This window comes from Myotis yumanensis, unplaced genomic scaffold (genome assembly GCF_028538775.1).
Source record: "Myotis yumanensis isolate MYYU_CA2020_CCGP unplaced genomic scaffold, mMyoYum1.0.hap1 SCAF_14, whole genome shotgun sequence".
NCBI classification, from domain to species: Eukaryota; Metazoa; Chordata; class Mammalia; order Chiroptera; family Vespertilionidae; genus Myotis; species Myotis yumanensis.
In genome coordinates, this window is record NW_027223765.1 from 46276299 (window position 1) to 46301807 (window position 25509).

At 40.2% G+C, this 25509-nt stretch overlaps 1 protein-coding gene across 6 annotated transcripts in view; it reads right to left on the reverse strand.

Annotated features, from left to right (window-relative positions):
• The window catches only part of FHIT (fragile histidine triad diadenosine triphosphatase), a 1340207-nt gene that overhangs the window by 242667 nt on the left and 1072031 nt on the right, over positions 1-25509 (reverse strand). For all 6 annotated transcript variants that reach the window (XM_070391629.1, XM_070391628.1, XM_070391627.1 and 3 more), the window contains one exon: positions 1995-2140. In XM_070391629.1, coding sequence (XP_070247730.1) covers positions 1995-2140 — 146 coding nt within the window. The remainder of the gene's footprint in view (positions 1-1994; positions 2141-25509) is intronic.

A 25509-nucleotide genomic window follows, 5' to 3' on the forward strand; every position in this document is an offset into this window, starting at 1 on the left:
TATAAAAATGACATAAATTATCCAGTGAGCCAACCCCTTGCTCCTTTTCATGCTCTTTGCTCTTGGCTATGGTTTCAGTTGCATTAAAGGGAGGTGAAGTATCACACATTTTGGTTATCTTTAAATCAGATGTAGTTTAATTAAGGTCTGACTACTTTAAATCTCTACTCAGGAAATCTGCTATAAACATAATTCATTAAGTAAGAATATGGGCTGTCTCATATGGGACTGACATCCCAGAGCATGCCCTGTTCTGATCTTGGGGGAGAGAGATGGGAGTGTTCATTGTAGCTGGGCCTTTTTCCCATTCTGCCTCCTTCTCTCAGCTTTCTAAAGCCTCACAGAAGTATTTGCTTAATTGAAAATGAACAGCCTCACCCAGTCACCAGGCATCATACAAAGTCAAAGCGAGGGCTGAGCAGCTTTGGGATCTCAGAACAAGCAATGTGTCTACAATCAGAAATTCCAAACTGAACTAGAGCACTGCAACTTTAGGCAAGTCTTCCTACCACTATGACCTACACTAATGGGATGGGAAATCTTGCCCTGCGGTGGGCCTAGGGCTGTATAACCTGTGGTTTTCAAACTTGGAGTCACAACCCACCAGAAGGTCAGGAAGTCAACGGAATGGGTTGTGTCAACACTAAAAACAAATCAGATAATAGAACAAAATCTATTAGAATATATAGAATGGGTAAACATTGTCTTCTGAAATGCTGGTTTCCTATATGTATGTGCATGTGGGGGGTATACATGATTGTGAAATAAATATATATCTTACTGTGGGGTGAAGTTAAAAGAAGTTTGAAGGTACTCAAAGCACAAATCAGTTCTGTATTTATCGAATTAACTTTGTAGTGAATCGTGTGAGATACCCAGTACTAGCCATTTTCTGTATGTGTGGGTTTCCTGTTAGTATTTCATTAAACGCGGACAGCTGTCTTCCCCGGGTGCCTTCATTCAATTCCTCTGGAAACAAGATTTGTAGCATAAGTTTGATCACCCCACCCTGACCCTAACTGTTTGAGGAGATTCAAATGGTTTGACATACAACACACACACACACACACACACACACACACATGGGTTTTACAGGGAAGTTTAAATTCTATTAACACAGACATAGTGGCCAAAAAGAATTTTTTATGAGAAGCAGATGAGCATTTCTAGTCAGAGCCTTTCATAACCTGAAAACCTTGATTTTCTTTATCTGTTCCATTTGGTAGAGAGCGGAGGAGGGCAGAGGAAGGATGTTAACTATTCATTTCAGCTAAAGCACTGAGTACAAGGTCTCATGTTGTGGAATAATCCATAATCCATTTTTCCCCCAAAGGGTTATTGTAGAGTCACCAACTTTCAAGGCTACAAGGACTTTACTATGTGTTGATACCCACGGGGCACCGTTTGACAAGTGTTGACTCACCTCTGCCTGAGGGTCTCCAAGGATCAGGGGTCTCATTTCTTTACCAGGCGGCTGGCCACACGAACTATTCAATCCATGTAGAGTCTGACCAACCCATAATCAATCACTGAAACTTGATTTATGGACAGAGAAAAGGTCTGCTCTCTGCAGGCCAGGCCCCACCTAACTTGCATATCTCAACTCGACTGGAAGTTGAGCAGAGCTAAACCAGGCAGTGTTTAAAACACAGTCACCATGGAATGAAAATGTTTCACCCAGCCCTAGCTCTAGTGAAAGGTATGGAATGCTGGGAAGCCCATTAGGTTACATGTCCGTGACGCCCACCTTTCTTGTAAGCAATGCTGCCGACATGATCTCAGCTGATATTTCACAGTCTACCGTGGGGTCCGTGGACAGTAGGGTGGTCCTGGATAAGTTCTATCCTTTTCTGCTATTATGTCAGACATGAATAACCACAGCCACCTTCCCAGTAGGCTGGCCAGTTCAAAGGGGGGGGGGGGGGGGGGGGGCAACGCCCAGTGCTAGGGTTTGAAAAGGAAGAAAACTAATCTCTGAGCATCTGTTCACTCACCTGCATAGCAAAAGTAAGAGAAGTCCCCTGGAAATGCTTTTCCACCACCGTGCTGACCCGCTGGGTTGCCTGAAACATATCAGCCACTTCATCGGGACGCAGATCTCGGAAGCGCTCCACTGGCCGAAGGGGACACACCAGGACATCTGCAGGGAGGTCTGTTAAGGATCACTCTGCTTGCTGTTTTCCCAGAAAGTGTATGCCCACAGGATTACATCCCCATCCCTTTTGTCTCTGAACTCTCAAAGACAAAAAAATCAAGAAACAAATATTTATCAACCACCAAACTCTAAGAGGTTTAAAGAAGACTTACAAACATGGTTTATTGCACTGTGAAGGAGAAGCTGGGATGAGCTGGAGAAATTCTTAGAAGAACAGGAACATTAGTGTTTCAGAGAGACTGGAGTGCTGGCTGAGATAATTATGCCAAGAGGCAAGCTTTCTTCCGGTCTATTATTTCCTGACCTTATTCTAAAGCTCTGGCCTCTTAAGCAGCCCAAGGTACTGGGCTGGAAAAGCAACTAGAATAGCCAGTTGGTGTCTCAAACAAGAGCATCCTGATTAAAATTTTAATTTCAATATCTCTTTGAAGAAATATGTAATGAAAATATAATAGTAGTTTTATTTATTTTATTTTTAAAACCAATATAGACATTCTGAAAACATATAGTGCATTTCACCTATAACCAATAGATGTATCATGTGGTTAAACAATTTATGACAAGGATTCTGCAAACTGATTATTAAGAATTCAAGAAGGCAGTTAAAAGGCCCAGTTGGTTGAGCAATGCCCCATGGTTCAATTCCCGGTCAGGGCACATGCCCCAGTTGTGGGCTAGATCTGCAGTAAGGGGTGTGAAGGAAGCAGCCGATTGATGTTTCCTCTCTCTCCCTCTCCCTTCCTCTCTCACTAAAATAATTATTTTTAAAAAGTATTGAAAAAAAAAAAGAAGGCAGTTAAAGGTAAATCATTAATTTACTAAGAGGATTCCCTGCTGTTGCAAATACAGTGGGGCCTTGACTTACGAGTGTGCTGACTAATGAGTTTTTCGAGATACGAGCCGTCTCTCGGCCGATTATTTGCTTTGAGTTGCGAGCTAAAATTCGGGTTACTAGCTAGCTTCAGATACCCCACCGCTAGTTGGCGCAGTGAACGTCACAGTGAACGCCACAACATCAGCCCAGCATCACGTGTCTCACTCGTTCACTTTTTGATTTGACATATGAGTAATTTGAGTTATGAGCTCCGTCATGGAACGAATTAAACTCGTAAGTCAAGGCCCCACTGTAAAAGTATCTTAATGCATTCTATAAGTTAGACAAGTCAACATATTTACATTATTAGTCTGAACAAGCAACACGATCTAGAGAAAAATGGTATACACATTTGATCATTTGTTGATAGCAAATTAATATTTAATGTAACATCATTAATAAAACTTCAGTTATCTTTTGTATTTGAAATCATCATATATGTATGGATATATACATATATACACTTATGCACACATATGCATACACATAAGTTATGTTAACTTTTGCTCTGGCCTGGTGGCTTGGTTGGTTGGTAGCTTGGTTATCCCATACACCAAAAGGTTGTAGGTTTGATTCCTGGTCAGGGTGTGTAGGGGAGGCAATCTGTCATATTGATGTTTTTCTCCCTTTTTCTCTCCCTGCCTCCATCCCTTTCTTCCTCTCACTCAAAAAATCAATAAAAACATATCTTCGGGTGAGGACTTGGAAAAAAAAAGGTATATTAACTTTTGTTTAATTTTTAGATACCAGCAGGCGGTAAAAAGCACTTTAGTGTTCTTTTCTGTTTCTTTTTTCCTTTTTTCTTGTTTTAAGAGAACCTGCTGCTGCCTGGAGCTAAGCAGCTAAAGGTCATAATAAAACCACAATTCTACAATCTTGAGCATTTTAGCCCATCACAATATTGATGCAGTGAGCTCAGCCAGACAGCTCTGCTTTCCATAAGAAAAGAGGAAAAAAAGAGGGAAAGCTGATTAATTTTTCTCATAATCAGGAAGTTCATGTCAACAGTAAACTAGGAAAAGGAGCATTTGTTTAATCTGAGCTCATTTTTCAAGAGAGAAGGGAGGCCTTCACCCACAGGGCATCTGATACTTAGAAAGATAATTATCCTTTGGCAGGGCTGTTTTATTATCATGGGTCATTGAACCGTTTAGAAATGAAGAATTTCCTTTCATTTCCTTTTAGCAGATCGCCAGTCTCCACTCCCACTAGTTGCTTTTCTTTGTTCAAGGAGACCTTTCCCCATCTTCCTCCTTCTTGCATTAATTTACACCCACCCTGGGCCCTGACTTTATCAAACCACAGCAAGATGAGGGCCCTGCACGCTTCCAGCCATCCACACAAAGAAACTGGGTGGGGAAGAAACAACATTTTATTTAAACAATTACTTACTGTGAACACTGGTGGGATGAATCTGACAATCTTTGTAACTTTAGTCATATCAATGACATCTGAAAGGGTTTTCTCAGTATCATAAAAAATCTTATCGTATTATCTGTCCATTTGGTGAATCTGATGCTAAGGATTGGCTTGTCCAAATGTTTAATGATTTAAAATACTTATGGAACCAAATAAAAAATGTCTGAATTTGTCAGATGTTTCATCCTGTGCAGTATATCCAACCAGAGAGTAATACATCACATATATTTATTATTTTAATTAAACATTAATGATGGTAATACAACATGTCACAAAACAGTTAAATAGGCTAAACACATTCTCATCTAGGTGCCTATTTTTCACTAGCCTATTTAGCAACACTGACCTGATATATACTAGGACATACTCTGCAACCCAACCCTTTGTTAATAAGTCATTTTATCTGCACATAACACACACACATTTCTATGCAAATAATAAGATAAATAAAGACCACTTTTCATATGGGTGAAGTGTTCATATGGGTGATGGATGATCATTTTTCTTCATTTTGTTAGAACTTAGAGGATGGCCAAAGAGGCAACTCAACCCGGAAGTGGCTGCAAAGGTGGGCTCCACACAACTCTAGAGGCAGTTGATGGGTCTGGAGCTACAGAGGTTGAAGTTCTGGAGTTCTGGGCTGTGTGAGTAGTTGACCTGGCCAGTAGCAGGTTGACTAGCCACACTCCCTGGGCCATTCTAGACTCTAATCAGAAAGTCAGGACCAACCACTGTCCTTCAGTTCCTAACAGGAGTGGGAACATCTGGCCTGCGGGCCATATAAAGCCCATAAAATCATTTGGTCTGGCCCTGCCAAGGCATTAGGGGTGAGTTCATTAAATGTTTGACCAAATATAGCAGGCTAATTGTTAGGTTGATAATTTTGTATGACCTGTGAATGAGTGATGTTATAAATATCCAAATATCCAAACCTTGGCAGCAAAAAGGTTCCCCACCCCTGCTTTAAAGCTATAGCACAGACGTTCTCAACCTGTGGGTCGCGACCCCTTTGGCGGGCGAACGACCCTTTCACAGGGGTCACCTAAGACCATCCTGCATATCAGATATTTACATTACGATTCATAACAGTAGCAACATTACAGTTATGAAGTAGCAACGAAAATAATTTTATGGTTGGGTCACAACATGAGGAACTGTATTTAAAGGGCCAGAAGGTTGAGAACCACTGCTATAGCAGAAAAGAGCCTCTCCCTAAACCTCACCACAGGCCACATCCTGACTAATGCCCACCCACCTCCCGACCTCCCCTTCCCCACCCTCTCCTGCACACTGTGCACCTGTCACGTTTGCTTTCTTTCTGTTCCTCAAACACAGTAAGCTCCTTCCTAGATATACAGCCTTTATCTTGGCTGTGTGTTCTTCCTAAGATGCATATGGTCGCTTCTTTCTTATTATTCAGATTCTGATTCCAATGCCGCTCCCTCAGTGGGACACTTAACTGCTGGGTGGTTTAAACTGCTACCTGCTTACTCACTCTTACATCACTATGTTCATCCTGCCTTGGCCTTTGCCACCAGCTGGTAGTTTTCTTGGTCGGTTGCCACCTTCCCAGGTGAGAAAATAAACTTGACAAGAGTGAGAACTTAGTCTTGTTTACTGATATTTCATCACCACCTATACCACCAGAGACATTTAATAAGTATTGCTGGAATGAATGAATAAATAATAAACCAGATCCCGATATCAGTCACCTTGGAGTACTAGAACCCTGAGGAAATTCACTTACTTTTCAATTATCTATACAAGATTGGGATAGTTTGCAAGATTTTTTTTTAATTCAAAGAGATTTATCCTTAATATGCAGCATAGTTAGAACTAATGTTGGATGAGAGCTAAGGAAATGTAAACTCATTTGTAATGTAAACTAATTTTCATATGAGCCCAAAGGAAATATAATTATGAAGGTAAAATCCTTTTTAAATATCCTTTTATAATTAGAAAGAAGTGGTTTCTAGAATATTCGGAATCTCAGATAAACTATGTATAGAAAAGTACTGCTTTATACTATGAATAGGAAATGTCATTCATTTTTTCACTCAGCAAACTGTGAGCACCAGTTAGTGTAGACACTATGTGAGGCTCTGAGATAGCAAAGGAGAGAAAGAAGCTGCTCTTGCCCTCCAGGCCAGGCTGCAGGCATTGAGGCAGAGGGCTGCAGTCCTGGGGGAGGCACAGATGACACATAGAAGCAGGGACACCTGGGGCACCTTGGTAAGGCAAGGGTTCCAGGGTAACCATGAGTAAACTCCGAATTGGATAGATCAGTCCATGGCTACCTGGACATATAAACGGGTTCATAAAGGATTTAGAGCAGGTAAGCAAACTTTTTCTGCAAAGGACCAGATGTAAATATTTAGGGTTTGGTGGGCCATATGCCCAAGCAGCCATAGACAATGCAAACACTAATAGGTGTGGCTATAAACAAAAAGAGGAGGCTGGCCAGATTTGGCCCAGGGGCCTTAAAGTGTCAACTCCAGATTAGAGGAATCATATTCAAAAGAGCTAAGGGAAATCGGAAGTACTGGGGGCCTATTCTTGTTTCCCTAAATTGAGGACTGTAATGCTAGCTTAATAGCATATTAGATGAAGATTAGAGTATCTCACAAAATTTAACTGTCCAAGAAAAATATCTGAGCTTGATAAAGCATATTTTTATTTGAAATCATCAGATATGTGTGGGTATATACATAGACACACTTATGCATACAAACGCATACACACATGACCTTCTACAATGCTTCTGATACTTTCAAGAGCAATGACACACACACACACACACACACACACGCACACACTCGGGCAATCACAACCAGAAAATGTTATGCTATTGACACCATGAAATAAATCATGAGTGTTTCTGCCCAACGCAAGCCAAAGGCATTTTTGGCATCTCTAATTGGGAAAATGCAGCATATCATCTGCAAACAAGCAAGAACACCAAAGCCGTGTGCTATTTACAAATTCATCTGAGAATAAAGTACTTTCTCAAAATAAGTGCGTAAGCCTCAGAAGAAAACACCATATTGCTGGAAGATGGTAGGTATGTGCTACATGTTTCTCCTAGACAAACAATTCAGGGAAAGCAAATTAATTCTGAAGAAGAGCAGACAGTGCTTATAATTCTACTACCACTGTTTATATGCCAATGATTTTAAGGTAATATCACAGATGCAGTGTAATTTAATATGGAGACTCTTAGGCTTTGCTAATGGACAATTCCCATATCATACATTGGCTATAAAAACACACTTCTCCTGTGTTGCTTGAGATTAACACCTCTGAAGAGACTCTTTAGCCAACATGCAATGATAACCTTAAAGAAGGTTAATCTACTCAAATGAATTTATTTTGTCAATCCTTACCTGAGGATTTTTCCCCCCATTTATTTTTAGAGTGAGTGGAAGGGAGGATTCACATATTAAATGAATTTAATATATGTTGATCCACACACCTCACACATGAAAACCTGTGAAAGAGATTAGCACATGGAATCTGGTCTCTCCCTGCCATCTACAGTAGAGACATCCACTTAGCAATAATGTTTTGTAAAAGAAAAGAAAGATAACAGTTACAATTTAGTTCCTTCAGTCAACAGAGATTCCTTGTAGTAGAGGAAAGTCAGAGAAGAATTCTTACTGCAGATGAGAGCTAGAGGGGACTTTACAAACGGGGGAGTAATTCAAACAAGATTGACTGGCTCATCCATCCATCCCACAACGAAAGCCTCTCTCAGTCCAGGGCTTGTACTACAATTGAGGATGCCAAGATGAATACAGCAGAGTAACTGACCTTGAAGAGTTCACACTCTAATGTCCCAAACTGTCATGCAGTGTAAACAGATCATTACAACACAGATGAGTGCCATTGATAGAAATCAGTACAGAATGTTGTGCGAGCACAGAGGAGGCAGCCTCTAACTCTGCCCAGGGGTTAGATAAACTGTTCAGGATGGGCTTGCATTTCAATTTTCTAAAACCAGCAACTATTTCTCCAAATTTGGACCAATTCAGTCCTTGAAAATGGTCTAATAACTTATGGTTAGTTGTCAGGCATTCCTCTTTTGACCAACATCACTCTTTCATTTATATATGTACTTGCATTTACTTAATCTTTCCAACCAACTTATAAAACACTTTTATAATTCCTATTTTGCATTTGAGGATATTGAAACTTATAGAAAATAACAAACTTGTGCAAGACAGCACATACCAAATGTAAGACTAACACTAGACTCCAACCCAAGCCTGCCTGATTCCCAAATCCCTCTTACCGACCACAGCTCTGTGATGCGTGCTTTTTATAACTGTCATGACCAGTCTCTGCTTACCCTCTTACTAAAAGTATGCCCTCCATTCCCGGAGTCCCTCTCTTCATGGAAGAGAATCAGGGATTTCATGAAATTCAAAGATATTATGCAAAACTGCTAAAGGCTTTGAAACACCTAGCCTTGAATGAAGAAAGCAGAGGCAACATGCAATCCCCTGGTGGAAGAGGGCCTCGGTGCTGGGCAGAGGAGGTGGTGAGTATGCTCTCATCCTAACAGAGACCTGTGAGCAAGCACATCAGAAATGAGAGAACCACCTTGCACCAGGGGATCAGCGGGAGGAAGCAAGTCCAGATGCAGAGCCTGCATTTTGGCCCTTTTCCATCTTTGAACTTGGGTTGCTTCAAGGTAACTTCGGCTACCCCGGGCTGCCAGACTCAAGTAAGGTTAGATATTACGATCGATGCCAATGGATTACACTGTCAGACACACTGAAAAATCCCTTTACTTTTGGACAGTCTAATTACTGGGAGTCACTGACTTCCTCATAGCATCATTTTTATCACCAAGGACTACTAGAAAGCTGGTAATGCCTTTTCACCCCTCTTCCTCTCCACTTTCACCACCAACCCAGAAGTGACTGTCTCTGTCCTTTTGGATGTAAACACTTAGTGTTTTTTGCCCCATGATAGTGTTATGACAATAAGCCAGGCCCCGCGGTGAACTCTTGCTGACACACAGCAAACCCAGAATACACACAGTTAAAGAAAGAAATCAGATGGAATCTTTGCACTAGTCAAGTACCTCAAGTTGCTGTGGAAGATTATTTACAAATATTACTCCAAGAATCCTTCCCATCCTATATGCCCCTTTGCAAAGTGACTTTGCTCCTCTTTGCATTGAGAGGTAGAGTGTGTGTCCCCTCCCCTTGAATCTGGGTTGGCCTGTGACTTGCTTTGATCAGTGGGATGTGGTAGAAGTGTTGCTTGTGACTTTCCATGTTTAGGCATTAACAGAATGTGGATCTTCTGGGTTTCGTCCTCTTGGACCCTGAGATAAGCATGCTGTGAACAGCCCAGCCAGCCTGTTGGGGAATAAGAGTTACATGGAGGAGAACTGAGATCCCCCAGCTGATAGCCAGATGCTACTGTCAGGCCTTCCAAGCCCAGGAGATCCACTGACTGACTTCTGAACTTCTGTATCTGTTATCTATGGCCACATACTGAACTTCCCTGAAAACACAGGGGCTTAATATAACCTTCATTTGTTTTCTTATTATGATTCTGTGGGTAGTTTTTGCTGCTGGCCCCACCTGGGCTCACTCATGCACCTGCTTTCAGTTGGCTCAGGTGGGTGCGCTGGGCCTCTACTCTCCATGCTCGTAGATTCCATCTCCTGATAGGAGGAGGGGAAAGACCACATTGAAAAGAGGTGTGAGCACTCAAATTCATGTAGTTGCGAGGGGGCATTATTATAACAATCTACCAAAGTTGGTAATTCTGAAAGAAGTTCTGGGGATTTTGCAAATTAACAAGTGCCCAAGGTATCTTGCATGTCCTAGTGAGTGTATACAACCAAGGCATTTTAGAGCTGTGATGGATCCTAAACATTATCTACTCTAGTAGTTTCCTTGTTGGAAAAAAAAAATGGGAGTTAGAAACATTAATTGATTTGTTCAAAGTCACACAGTTAGGGACACAAGTGGAATTGAAATTCAGCTGTTTGGCTTCCCAAACCAAAGTTACTTTTATAACACGTCAGATGACAAAATGTTGCACCTCAGCCACATGTTCTAATGCTAAACCTCTGGCAGATAGCAACATTCGACTGCATAATTCTCTCTTTGATCCATAGAGACTCAGAATCCTTGTCAATCCTGTCCTCTGAGCCGTCACCACCAATGGGCATGGAACACGAGATGGATGTGACCTTTCTGTGGCTCCCCTACGGCCTCATGAATGATGGAATCAACCGTAAAGGCCCGGTGGAGTCAAGAACAAAGTGAGATTTTGTGAAAGTGAGACTCTGCCCAACTGCATCAAATGTTCGTTATGTTGCTACACTTTTTATTCAGAATTAATTTGATAAGTTCAAAACTTGCTCATCAAGGATAATAATTGATGGTTAAAAAATAATTGTATAAGCATTTCCATGACAAATATGAAATATTTAAGTACAGAGTGGTGACAGAGAAATGGAAATGTACTAATTTAGATGATTAATTCAAGAAGACAGCAGAATATTATTCTCAGACTTGCTCCCATTTATTTTTCTATATACGATCTATCCTAGGGATTCTGATTATAAAAGTCACTAAAATAAATCAAACCATCAAAATATCGTTGATTCTGATGAGGCTGGTTAGCATGTGTATATGTGAATATGGAGTAAGTCTGTATCAAATGACACGACAAAGGATTACTCATTCTTCTAGACTAATAATAAAGAAGAGTCTATATTCATTTCTACTGCAGATCAATAATCAGTTCAGTGACATGCAAGGAACCTCTCTGCTTGCAGAGATGACTTCTGCAGACCCTTGTAATGAATTAATTGCTCTAACAAATAATCCTAGACCTACTATTTAAAGTAATTCTTAATGTCACTTCAAAAACAACAGGATGGGTTGTGAGGTATTTTTAAAGAGAAGATTCAATTTATTTAATGCCAATAGCACAGTTGTGGAGCTGTGTACCAAATAGGTGGCATCTTAATAAATAATCTACTATTCATTAATATAGGCACGAAAGGTAGAAATATTAATCCCCAAAATTAAGAAACACAATTCTGATGAAGCAGCTTGCCAGTTTGGGCCACATCTTTCTTTACTGGATATTAACATAACCATTTCAATAACTCAATGAAGACCATGAGATATACATCAACCATAAGCATAAATGGCATGGATACAATTTTAAGCAAATTTGATTTTCAGAATGTGATCAATTCCAGGACAGTGTGATTAAGATAATGGTAGCACTCTGATCCTACCTGGGTCTCAAGGCAAGCATGAATATCTATAAGAATTCCCATGTTTTGTCCCGGAAAACACTTTGGGCCAAAGATACAGTGAGCTGTCAATCACCCGTGGGCAGAGAAGCCAGGAGTCCTGCTCTAGGCAGATCCACCCTGAGCAATCCCAGAATCCCTCACTGCACTGGCCGCTCAGAGGTGAGAACTACATTCACAGGGAGAAGTAAACAGGCTGCTTGCAAAGAAAGGAAAAGGAAAAAGGCGCCTGCGGCCTGGCGGCGGCGGATTCTTTGGTTTAAATTTCACACATGATTCTGTGTATTCTTCCAGGCAGAGGAATCCTGTGTTGATTATCCTAAGAGAATCAGAATTGGCAAGAGTTCTGCTTATATGAAACTAAACTTATGGGTAAAGTAAATAATAGCAGAAGGGGAAAGAAAGAATATATAATATTTGTTCGCTGCCTACTATGTCCTTTAAAGTAGATACTATCATGCCCGTTTTTCCACATTCAGAAGTTGAAACGGAACAGGTGCAACTATATAACCAAGGTCACAGAGTTATAAAGTAGAAGTCCTGGCTAAGGCCATGTGGTAAAACTGTCTTCGCTGTTTCAATGCCTCCCACGCTCATAAAAGTCTCCATGTACCTACTACAGTGATTGCTACAGTGATTCACCAGAGTGCTGGGTCCATGAGATGTTATTAGACACCACACAGAAAAACAACCTCCTGGTCAAAAATGATTAAGGAATACTGAATGAAATGAAGTAAAATAAGTTTCCTTACAGCACTACTCAGCAGGATACTTAATGTGCTAATGTTTACTCTGACTTCCCAAGAAGAAGAGACACTATGCAGCATTTCTCATATTTGGTCAAGAATCAAACTATTATAATTTTACTTGTTTCTTTCTTTGTAGAACATTGCATAGGACAAATACTTGAGGGGTGCTCACTGGGAATCCTGAGCATCATTTGCCTAAACATAGAGATACTGGAAGAAGGTTTCTGCTTTTTAAACAAAAGGTAAGCATCCTATTATATGAGCAAAGCAAGAGGGCATTCTGATAAATGAACTGTGCTGAGAAATTAAGCATTGAGATGCATCAAATGGGACGTGGTGATCATTAATGCTATTTGCCAACTACTTATGGCTCTTGCCATGTCCAGGCACATGATAGAATTATGTGTCCTGGATCTCAGTGGTTGGGTGAAGCTGAAGGAATTCTGGCCGAGGATTTGTGAGCAAATGTGATATATGTCACTTACGAACCAGAACACGCAACTGTCATGTGAGACCCCAAAGCCCTCTCTCCTTTTCCACGGCACCAGCCTCGTTGGTTGTGCAGTGGGTACCAGACCATCACTGCTGGTCGGTGGGGGCTCTCTCATCATTCATTTGTCTTTACAGCAATAAGAGCAAGTTGGTTAAATAGGTTTCACCTCTTTTGCTAACTCCAACTAACATGTAGTAGCTGTTTAGAGCGGTGTGTTGAAGAGGATTCAGAGGCCCTGGCAGAGATCGGGAGGGAGGAATGGAGGGGTTTATTAGTTTGCGTGGCCATGAGGTTGGGAAGAATGCCAGCATACATACTAAGTATCTGCCATTTGTCAATTAAAAAGCAATAAAAACATTTTTCCAAGACTCCCTTTCCCCCTTTCTAACACCATGGAGGTCAGGTCTACTGGTAGGTCTTGAAAGGTCTCTGAGTAACCATTCTAAAAAATATAGTATTCTTGCTATTGTCCTGGAGATACAAAGAAATGTGTAATTTAAATAATTCTAGTAAAAAGAGTATTGAAAAAGGAAGTTCTGTCACTCATAAGGTGCAAACATGGGAGTGGGGACAGGCCAAATGACAATGCTGAAAGAGTGCTCCTCAGGGTTAAGCATTGGAGGGATATTTCAAAGAAAAGGAATAAAGTGCACTCAGCAGCCAAAAGAAATACTTAAGGATCATCCTCAAAAAAAGATATTTTTAAAACTACATATATATTCTGCTATGAGAATCACTTCAAAAACTCTGTGAAAAGCTTTTTAGAGTAGATCGGAAAGTAATATTAAAGCTCTGCAATTTACTGGAGATCTGCTGGAAAACCACAAGCAAGATCGATCATTTACACCCTCCACACATGTATATCCTACCAGCGTGTGAACGACGAGAGAGCACCCCGAGCGTCTATCCCACAGGGTGACTAGGCTGAAACTCACACTCACACGTGAACAGAGTCCTCCCAGGACAAGTTCCAGCAGGTCCCAGAAAACTGGGATTCCCACTGTGGGTTTGTTTATGCCACTGGAGAGCCACTGGAACTCCAACTTCCATCAGATGGTCAGCACAGCTGGCCAAGCCAATGAAGAAACCCACACTCCACAGACACCAGGTGAAGGCAAACACATGGGCGACAGAGAGACTCTTTCGTGGGAGAAAACAGAGAGGCAACGTGAGGCAGGAAACAGGAGAAAGACATAAAGAGAATGCTTAGCAGGGAAAACATTCTTAGAGGACAGGAACTGTTCCCTAGAAGACAGGTTCACTGGCACCCCTGGTGCCACCCACAGTGTTTTGTGCAGAGTAGGCCTTCAGTGAGTATTTGGTGAAAGAGGACTCGGCACACATGCCTCCTCGTTGCTTAATCTGAGAAACAATTCTTTCTTGTAAGTAATCCTTAAGTGTTTCAGGAACTGTAGCTCCTGACAGACCACTGGATCAGACCAGACTGCACTTACATAAAAACCATCGAGGGAAATGAATTTATCACTAAAACAAACAAACAAATGAACAAAGAGCCCACCCGAGTTCCTAATCTAAAAGAGATCCAGCTAAAGGGATAGAAAAAATAAATACTAGTATATGATGCTGTCCCTTCGCACATGGAAGGCAGTGCTTGCACTTCAAATGAAAAGCATGTAGACCATCCCTTATTGGAGCTCAGAAAGATCAGAATATAACATTGTTCTCTGCTCTTTTAATAACAATGATAAATCTCTTCTGTAACAAATACAAATGTTGAGAGAAAAAGTATTTCAAAAAGAAGAAAGAGAGCCTTATTTATTCTAAGTTGGCATTCGCACAGAGTCTGAATTAATCCCCTGCCCCCTCCCCCCAAACTCAGTCCTCCATGAGTTAACGATGTAAAATATATATTGTGAGAGTATTTTATAGTGAAAGATGTCCAAGTGATTAATGAATGAACTTCTCAATGAATCACTGAAGGAAGATCATAAAGCCAAATTTGGGAGGAAAGGTAAGGGCAAAACACTTTTTAGGTCTTTGCATGTCTTTCATTTATTCATTAAGCATCGGTTAAGAGCCTCCTACCTGGGAGGTATTGCAGAAGACACTGAGAGAGAGCACACACCAGCCATATGCATCCCCTCCCCTACAAAGGCATACATTCTAGAGGATGAACAGACAAAAGGCAAGAAACAGGTCAAAATGTAGTCTCCACTGTGGAAGAGACGGGGTTGAGAAGAGAAAGCAAGATGCAATGGTACCAGGGGAAGAACATTCCAAGCCAATCTTGCTAAATGGGGAACAAGCTCGGCCTGTTGACCTGGGGTGTCGGGAAAGGCAGGCTGTGCACAGCCTTGGTTGGTGGTCTGGATTTAGTCAATGTGCACGTGGAAGCCATGGGGCATGTCAGGCAGTGGAGAGTAGAGGAATATGACAGAACCCGAGTTCTCTTTTAGAAAGATCACTCAAAATGCTGTGTAGAAAAAAAATCAATCAAAGCAAGGATGAAAGCTTAAGACCACTGGGGATGTCTTTACCTGAGACTCATTGGAGATTCAAAACAGGCCTGGACTCCAGTGGTGGCAGTAGAGGTGCGGAGAATACAAGATGCATGTCTGAGGCAGGAGCGACAGGACTCACTGATGGGTGCAGGGCAAAGAAGAAAGGGTGAGCAAAGAGGTTTCCAGGGCTCTGGCTTGAGAAGGTGGGTGGAGAGTGATGTAATTTAGGAGATCAGGGGAAGGGGGAAGTGTCACATGGCTCAAGAGACCTTTCCTTCTTGAACTTACAGATTTCCTAGAAGCAACTTAAGCACTTCCCTAACCTGGTATAGGAATAGACTCGAGGCTTCTATGAATCTCCTGAAATTGTTTGCAAAATCGGATCTGAGTGTGTGTATACTGCTCTCCTTTGGTCTTCTGCTTGCAGAAAAATTCTTAGTCTCCTGATTCCAATTAAGATAAGAATCACTGATTTAAATTAACAGAATTATTTGAAATTAGTCCCCAAGAGAATGATTAAACACTAGCTCCCACTTTTATTCACTTTTGCTTAGAATCTAATAAACCCTCTCGTGAAGAGGGAGAGAAAATTTTACTCCGTGTCTGAGCAATGTGTTCATGAGGATGAACCCTCCATAAAAGACATACTAAGTTTTGGGTTTTTTTAATGGCATAACACTAAAATCATTTTAATCTTATTCAGCAGTGAACAATTTAAGACTTGTCTCCTTTTGTTGGAGACAAAAGACAGCTGGACACATAAAGATGATTGTGTGATCCATTCAAAATTAAAGAATAGGCTAAATCACTTACAACAATAAAAATGCAGAAAATCCTACCAGAAAAAAAAAAGTGAAAACTCTAAGATTCAAATGATTTCCATGTGTTTCCAAAATAGGAAGCAAAAGACATTGTCATGTCACTCTGGTAGCTTCCAGAATAGAAAAAGTTAATCAGGCAGCCTTTAAAAACAAAGAAGGAATTCATTTAAAAAATTAATTTAAAAAACCCAGAAACTTCAGCAATGAACTAGATTGCCACAGTGTCAAGAAAGCAGGCTTTGTCAAGGCAATAATTTGTATGCAAATATAGCTCAGTATTCATCACTAAATCTCCAAAGCCTGTAAAAGAAAAAGTTTGTTCCTTCCATCTGCCAGAAGAGGCTCTGACATCTTTAAAACAACAATAATTTTAAAAATACATTCACAAATATAGGGGTTCAAACCAGAAACTCCTTCTAAGCCACTTTTCCCCCACAAATCTCTTAGCCTTGTGTCTTTGTTAACACTGGGTTAATATTTACACATACCTCACTGGGGTGTATGAGGGTTTTGTTTTTTGTTTTTTTTTAATAATAGCATATTTCATACCATAAAGTAAAGCTGAACAAATGGTTGCTTTTTAAAATAGTCAATAGAAGTGAATTCTTTAAAGGCCTCCCTCTGTCCAGCATCCCAGTCTTGGCAACCACAATGGGAATATGTGATGTAAACACTCACCCACTAACTCCAGTGTCATCATTTACAACCTAGAACCTCACTCATTCCTCATTTAAAATTCACCCCTATTTTTCCACATTCCACTCACCTACCCACCTCCATTCCCTCATATTATCTCTGTCTGTATTTTCCTTCCCCATCAAACTCTAACATCACTGGAAGCAGGATCTAGCTATAAGTTATCTTATAATTTCTTCTTCCTCTCTGGCTTTAACTGCATGAATTTTTAAAAACATAATTGGTAACAATAATTAAAAACACATAACATAAAAACAAATACATGAAGAATATTTAGACTATCTAAAGTGCATTTAAGATTTGCAACTTTTCTCAGCCCTTCCCTTTTCAAATTTTGTTTAGACAGCACAGCACATGATAGTTTGCCAAATGTTTAAATTATGATACCCAACAATTTAAACGGATCTAAAAAATACCAACTTTAACCCAAGTTTCACACACACTTGAATTTCATTTTGTATGTAATTGAAAAAATAGTTAAGCATGCCTGAGGAAAGCAAAAATGGTGGAGACAAGTGCTCTGGCAATTTCAGAACAGCTTTTCATTTGTATGTTATCATTCTGCTTGCAGGATCCTAAAACTCCCTCCGATATTTATATGCTCAGATATTAAAAACATATCTTTGGTACCCACCAGTCCCTGGTATGGAGAATCCGATATTGGCCCCGGTATCTCTCATTACCAACATCACCATCATCACCACCATCTCTGCCATCATTACTTAAAACAAGGTTGAAATTGCTTGAATTGCCACCATTTTTGCTAAAAGAAGTGTGTGAAATTTCTTCTTGATGACTAACTGTTCCTCTAGTACCGTGGTTGGCAAACCGTGGCTTGCAAGCCACATGCGGCTCTTTGGCCCCTTGAGTGTGGCTCTTCCACAAAATACCACATGTGGGCACGCACATACAGTGCGATTGAAACTTCGTGGCCCATGCCCAGAAGTCGGTATTTTGTGGAAGAGCCAATATTTTGTGGAAGAGCCACACTCAAGGGGCCAAAGAGCTGCATGTGGCTCGCGAGCCGCGGTTTGCTGACCACTGCTCTAGTAGATAGCAACCTCAAGTACTATGTCATGGAGTAGAGAGGTTCTACCATCACTAATGTTTCTTACTCAGAATCTCAGCTCGTTCATCTTAATCTACAAAAAGGAAAACAAAAGCAAGAATAAGTCAAATGGAGGGAGAGTAGTATTAAGGATTTTCAATGTTATTGATATCCCCATGTCCATAATAATGTACCTAATATAGATCATTGGCTACAGAGGGTTACCCAGTGGAACTTCTGCAATGAAAGAAATGTTCTCTATCCTACACTGTCCAGTGTGGTCTGACAACCGGTAATAATGGACAAACTGAAAAACCAAGTCCCAAGATGGGCAAACACTACTCTCATGGTTATTCTAAGAGAAACTAGAAGTTTGAATGCTACATGTAATTCCCTCAGAGTTAACTTCCGGCAACTGCAGGCAGCCCTCATTTCACACGATTCCAACATGCACACATTCCACTGTCCACAGTTTAGTTAAATAACATCAGTTCCCACACATAGAGTTGAAATGTCAGTCACTGTGGCTTATTACCTTGGAGCCAACGCATACAGTACTAATCCACCAGGAGGGCCCCAGTCCACAAGTCACTATGTTTAATAACAGATGTGCCCAGTGATCAGTGACCAGTGACCAAGCCTGCCACTTCCCTTAACTCTGTCAGTGATTGGTCCCTGTCTCTGTCACTCGGTCACACACAGCCCGTAAGCCTCCTGGTCTTCCACTGATGAACCCCAATGACACTTTACAACAATGGCCAACAAATATGAAGGTGAGACAGAAACAAAGAGCAGTAATGCTGGACTTGACATGAAAATCAAATGTAGATGCAGTGATAGGAGAAATAGCTATGCAGACAGGAACTCAGTGAAGGCAAACTTATCAGCACACGTGCAGGACGTGGTTATGCTGAAAAGGAGGAAGATGCACAGAGGATGTGATGCCAGTAAACAAATTCGCATTGTCAAAAACTTCACCATATTTCACTACATTGAAGCACAAAGGATAAAACGTTGCAAACTGATGCAGACTCAGAAAGGAGTATGAGAATTTGCGGAAGCACAGAAAAGATGCTCTCTCTATTTTAAATTGTGTGACCACAAAAAGCAGGCAAGCACTCTTCAAACTATTCTTGATAAATGTTTTCCAAAGAAAATAAGCACTTTAATGCTCAATGTTTCTAATGTTTTAACTTACTGTATACTGAATAAGTATTAGTCTTAATATTTTTATTTTCCAATATGCATTAACAAACAAGAGTTTTAGGTGTTTTAACAAAAATTTTAACGGTCATGGAACAATCATAATTCTCCCCATGGATAATTGTAATTGCTTTGCATGGTTTCAGATACACACCGTTTATCAGCCCCACACTGCTGTACACAGTGAACATGCCTGTACTCATATCCTGGACAGGACAGATAGAAGGTATGACTAATGGGTACAGACTAAAACCTGGGCCAGGAACTAGTGTCATACTCTACATCAGTGGTTCTCAACCTTCCTAATGCCGCGACCCTTTAATACAGTTCCTCATGTTGTGGTGACCCCCAACCATAAAATTATTTTCGTTGCTACTTCATAACTGTAATTTTGCTATTGTTATGAATCGTAATGTAAATATTGGATATGCAGGATGTATTTAGGTGACCCCTGTAAAAGGGTCGTTCGACCCCCAAAGGGGTCGCGACCCACAGGTTGAGAACCGCTGCTCTATGTGCATCCCGACGACAGCAGGAGAGAGTGTGCTGAAGAAATCAGAGTTTGTAAATGACTTTGGAAAGATGTATTTATCCAATACTCTGTCCAGGAAGGTTATGTGCTTCTGAGTTCTCCCAACAGACTGTCTGGCAAAAATAAAGCTAAGAATTTATTTTTTCCACCCCAAATAGCTTAGTTGAGAACTGCATGTTACAAAACCTCCTGTGACCCCTGAATCCATCATTAAATCTGGCTGATAAGCATTAAGCTTTATCTGCCAAATGTTCCCCTGCACATAACTATATGAAGGGAGGAGGTTACAGAATGAGTGGCCTCAACACCATGGATGGCTTCCATTTAATGTGGATGATGAACAAACAGCAAAAATCCTGCCAAAACCCTTGTTTTGAGGCAACAAAGGGGATTAGATGTAGCTGTGTCCTTCCCCTCACGATGTTTTACCGCAGGCACTTTCTATAGTGCATTACCTGCCACCAGTCTGTTACCAGAGGGTAGGAGTTGGGGGGCAAGAAGAGGGGGAAGGGGATCAAATTTGTATGGTGATGGAAGGACACTAGACTTTGGGTGGTAAGCACACAGTGGAGTACACAGATGTTGTACTATAAAGTTGTGTATCAGAAACATATATAATTGCTACTTACCAATGTTACCCTATGAAATGTAATTAAAAGAAAAAGAAAGAGAGCCCATCTCATTCGTCCTTAAATTCAAAGAACTGCTCTCGAAGGCCTGGCTAGGTTTCAGTTCAAATGTCACCTCTTAGGGGACACGTCTGCTCCATCTAAAGCACCCCTTCTTCCATAACTACTCCCACATTTGTATTCTTCAGAACCTCTTCAAATCCTGGAACTACAGTAGTCATGTATGTTTTCCTATTTCCTAACTAGCATGTAAACTGAAATGAGAATAGAAGTCAGACATGTGTGGTTTTCCGAGGTATTCTAGTGCCCTGTACGGTTCCTGGACATAAAGAACTGTCTAAACTCTGAATAAACGGGTAGGTACACGGTTTGAATAAATATCTATTTGTGTGAATGACTATTTGAATGGATGGCTGTTGAAATGGATCACTCACTAATTAATAAATTAGACTGAACTAGCCGAAACCGGTTTGGCTCAGTGGATAGAGCGTCGGCCTGTGGACTGAAGGGTCCCAGGTTCGATTCCGGTCAAGGGCATGTGCCTGGGTTGCGGGCACATCCCCAGTGGGAGATGTGCAGGAGGCAGCTGATCGATGTTTCTCTCTCATCGATGTTTCTGACTCTCTATCTCTCTCCCTTCCTCTCTGTAAAAAAATCAATAAAATATATTTAAAAAAAAAAATTAGACTGAACTATTATTTTAATAAGTAGAAGGAGAAGAAACATAACTGTTTTTCTCTTAGATCAGTGGTTCCCAACCTTTTTTTGGCCATGCCCCACCTAAGCATCTCTTAAATCCTGATGCCCCCCTCTGTAACATATAGTTCTTATTATTCAAAAAGTGAACTATTCACATGGAGGAAGCCTACATGGCCATTTATTAACTTGGTCTAAACAAGCTTCCAATGAACATGGCATCCATGAAGGAGAAAAATAAAAGAACAAAAGGACAGTTGAATTACTGAGGAAGACATGACTAAGAAATTGTTAAAATAATAATAATAATAATAATAATGATATGAAGTGATATGAAAAATAGCAAATAAAATTTTAAAACATATAATAAAGATCTGAAATGGATAAATATGTCACTATATATTTATACAATGTATATGAAGCCTCTAGAACCATAAGAAATGCAAAAAATTCACTGTTAATAACTCATTCTCGAATTGCCCCCCTTAAAAGTCAAATTGCTCCCCTGTGGGGCATGTGCCCCACATTGGGAACCACTGCCTTAGATAATGTTTCACATCCACAAACAGAACATTGTCTGGGTTGTCTTTCTTTTCCTAAGTTTTGCCTTTAAATAAAACTAAATATGAGAATTCTTGCAGCGGGTGAGCTCCCCAGGCCCAGCCCACCATTTGCTCATCTACGAGACAAAGGAGTCTCACTTCTCAGCAGCATGTGTGACAACAGCTTGGGAATTTTTGTTGAGAATAAGCTCAAGAGGAGTCCACAGAGAAATGTTGTTTCTACAAAACACATTCATCTCAGACTGTGAATGCAAGTCTGATACTGAGTTGAGGGAGGTGATTTCTCACTCTGATCTTTGTTGGCAAGTCTACTTGTGCAGTTTTCTGTCAATATGGGAGCCACCCGAGACAGCCTATCACACATTCACAGAAAGAATAAATTTAGAGAGGAAGATCAGAGAAAATGGAAATGAGAACACAAGGGCCAACCTTTAAGCCATGGCCTTGGGAAGGCTGTCATGATGGGGGAGAAAGATGTAGGCTATCCGACTAGTAACAGGGCAGAAAGCAACTAGCAAATGGTGGAACAGAACTGGACTGCAGCATGTGGGCCGGGGGTAACTTGATCTGCATTCATATTCCATTTCTACTGCCTTTTAGCTATTTGACTTTTGGCAAATAAATTATTTGAGTCTCAGTAACTTCATCTGCTAAATGGGTATTACTTATTCTGTTTGAACTGCTTTCAAGGTAACCAAATAGTCCCACTGATGGAGTTATTAAAGTCCAGTACTCTAGCTCTAAATGTGGAAGAAAAAACATTTACACAAAACCACCATTTCAATCCCTAATGAAATAACTTGTTCAAGTAAAATTATTCATAGACGATATAGGACTTAGGTCATGAGTTCTTAATTTGGGTGAGTGTGGGGGTGGAGGGGAGGTGTCCACCAACAATTAGGGAAGATGCATGGAGAGAAGAGAGGGAATGCTTAAAGATGTATGCAGCAATTTGTTTGCACTAACTTCTAACTGAAATTTTGAATCTCCTTAAATCACAAATGTATGTAGTACGGTAGTATTAACAGTAGTAACATGCACTGCTCTGTTTGGCTCAGTAGATAGAGCACTGGCTTGTGGACCAAAGTGTCCCGGGTTTGATTCTGGTCAAGGGCACATACCTTGGTTGCAGGCCCCCAGCCCGGACCCTGGTCAGGGCTCATGCATGAAGAAACCAATCAATGTGTTTATCTCACAACAATGTTTCTCTCTCTCTTCCACACTCTCTAAAAATCAATGGAAAAATATCCTCGGGTGAAGATTAACAACAACAACAAAATAATGTAGTAGTAACACTAGTACCTATGATTTTGTCATAGTGTAAATCATAGATATTTAAAAATATATAAAATGATAATGTTATATTTGTTGCAAATGTCTTGAAATACCATTTACTCTACAATTATTCATCAATTCTGAGTGTTACAAAATTACAGTAGTCATTATACCTGCCACCAGTTCTTGTTATTTAATTTGTAATAAAGTAGGGCATATTTCTCTATGTTTCAGATTTGCTCTTTTAATATTGTAATAATTGCTATTCAGTAACATCAATTTCCTTTGTATTTGTATATACATAATTTTCCCAATTTAAAAGCATTTTTGGGAGAAGAAAAATCATAGATTTTTTTTAAAATATATAAAATGATAACTTTATAGTTGTTGTAAACGTCTAGAAATATCATTTACTCCACAATTATTCACCAATTCTATGAGTGTTGCAAAATTATAGTAGTCATTATACCTGCCACTAGTTCTGATTATTTAATATGTACTAAAGTAGGGCGTATTTCTCTATATTTCAGATTTGCTCTTTAATAGTATAATAACTGTTATTCAGTAACACCAGTTTCCTTTGTATGTGAATATGCTTAGTTTTCCTCATTTTAAAAACGTTTTTGAGAAAAGAGAGCTACAGGCTTCTCCATCTGCCAACAGGGCACACCTCACAGAAAAGGATGAGAACTCCTGCTTTAGATGAAAGGTTAGTGGGAGCTTTATGATGTAGGAATTAGGGTGTCACTCTCGAAATCGGCTGATCAATTTCAGGACCCTAAGAGTGGGACATCCAGACATCATGCCTCCCTACAAAATGTAATCTGAAGTACACCGCATCGCAACGAACACTTGTACCTGGAAATAATTGATCCTTAAACCACACGGTCTAATTAAATTTTCTGTGATGATGAAAATGTGCCGTTTGTGCTACCCAATACTTCAGCCGCTAGCTGCACTTGAAATGGGGCCAGAGCAAGGGAGTAACTGATTTTAAAATGTTGTTTTGTTTTAATTAATTTTTATTTAAATGGTCACATGTAGCTAGTATGTACACTATTTGACAATCATCCTTAGAGCTTTTACAAAACACAAAAGCTGGAGAAATAAGTTAAATAATACCAAGGAAAAGCAGGCAGACAAATCCAGATTATAGAATGGTCTGTGAGAAAACTGACCCAGTTAAAAAATATATCAATATCAAATAATATTACATTAAATGGGTACTAAATTAAATTACCAAACGTAATGTGGAGATCTTGCTTGGATCCTGATCCAACCATTCATGATAAAAAGACATTTTCAGCCTGGCCTGTGTCTCCAAATGGTTAGAGCATCGGCCCAGGCACCGAAGAGTTGTGGGTTTGATTCCTAGTAAAGGGCACATACCTGGTTGCAGGTTTGATCCCCAGCCCTGGTCAGCGATCATGTGGGAGGCAACCATCTTTCACATGAATGTTTTTCTCTCTCCCTCCCTCCCTTCCACTCTTTCTAAAAAATCAATGAAACAAATATCCTCAGGTAAGGATGAATAACAACAAAAAGACATTTTGAAACAATCACAGAAACTTGAATATTCCATTATATTAAGAAATTACTATTAATTTTGTTAGGTATGATAATGGTATTAGGAAATTTCTACAGTTTTTAAAGGTGCATATTAATATATGTAGAATTGAGACAAAAACCAGTTCTAAGAACTGCCTTAAATTATCTTAGCAAAAACAGAAGTGTATAGATGAAGCAAGTGTAGCAAAATCTAGGTAACCATTGAATCTGGTTGAAAGTATAAAATCTTTCCTATTATTTTTACTACTTTGAGTATTTTAAAATAATCCAAGATGATCTTTAAGTGTGATAATGTATATAGTTACTGACATGTAGCAAGCACTCAATAAATGTTAATTAGCAACTATTAACATCATGATTTTTCATAATCCCTAAAGGCAAACCTAAGATCGATTAGTAAGAAGTACAGAAATTAGTTTTGGCTCAATATGCAAATAAACTTCTCACCAGTTGAGAGCTCTATGAAGATGGAAATACTTTGTCTCCTGAGGCAGTGGTCTGAAAAATATTCCTAATAACAAAAGCAGCAGTGGCTTGCATTCATGGAGCACACAGGTGGCAGACATGGGTCAAAGCCCCTTCCACATATTCCCTCATTTAATCTCCCAACAATGTCATGAGACAGGTACTCCTACGGTTCCCGCCAGAGCTGTGCCAGCAGAGACTGATCAGTTGGGGAGGATGTTGCGGAGGCAGGTCAAGGTGAACGGCTTTGCTAGCTGCCCTTTGCCATTCTTGGCAACCCTGAACCCTCCCGATTCAATGAACATGTCACTCCAATGAATTGCACAGGCTAGCCAGCTGGCTGGCTCCCACGCAGCCAGTGAACAGAGCGATTCTCCATTGTACTTACTGAAAGGCCTTTAAACATCACCTTCCTTTTCAAGCAGGAGACTAAAATCCCACAAGAATTTAATTATCCGTAGGCAAGGGGAGGGTATGATCAAGAAAATGCTACATTTCAACCACTTCATTTCTCCATTTTCAAATTCCCCATAAATTAGAGGAAATATCTTCCCCAGGCTGCCATC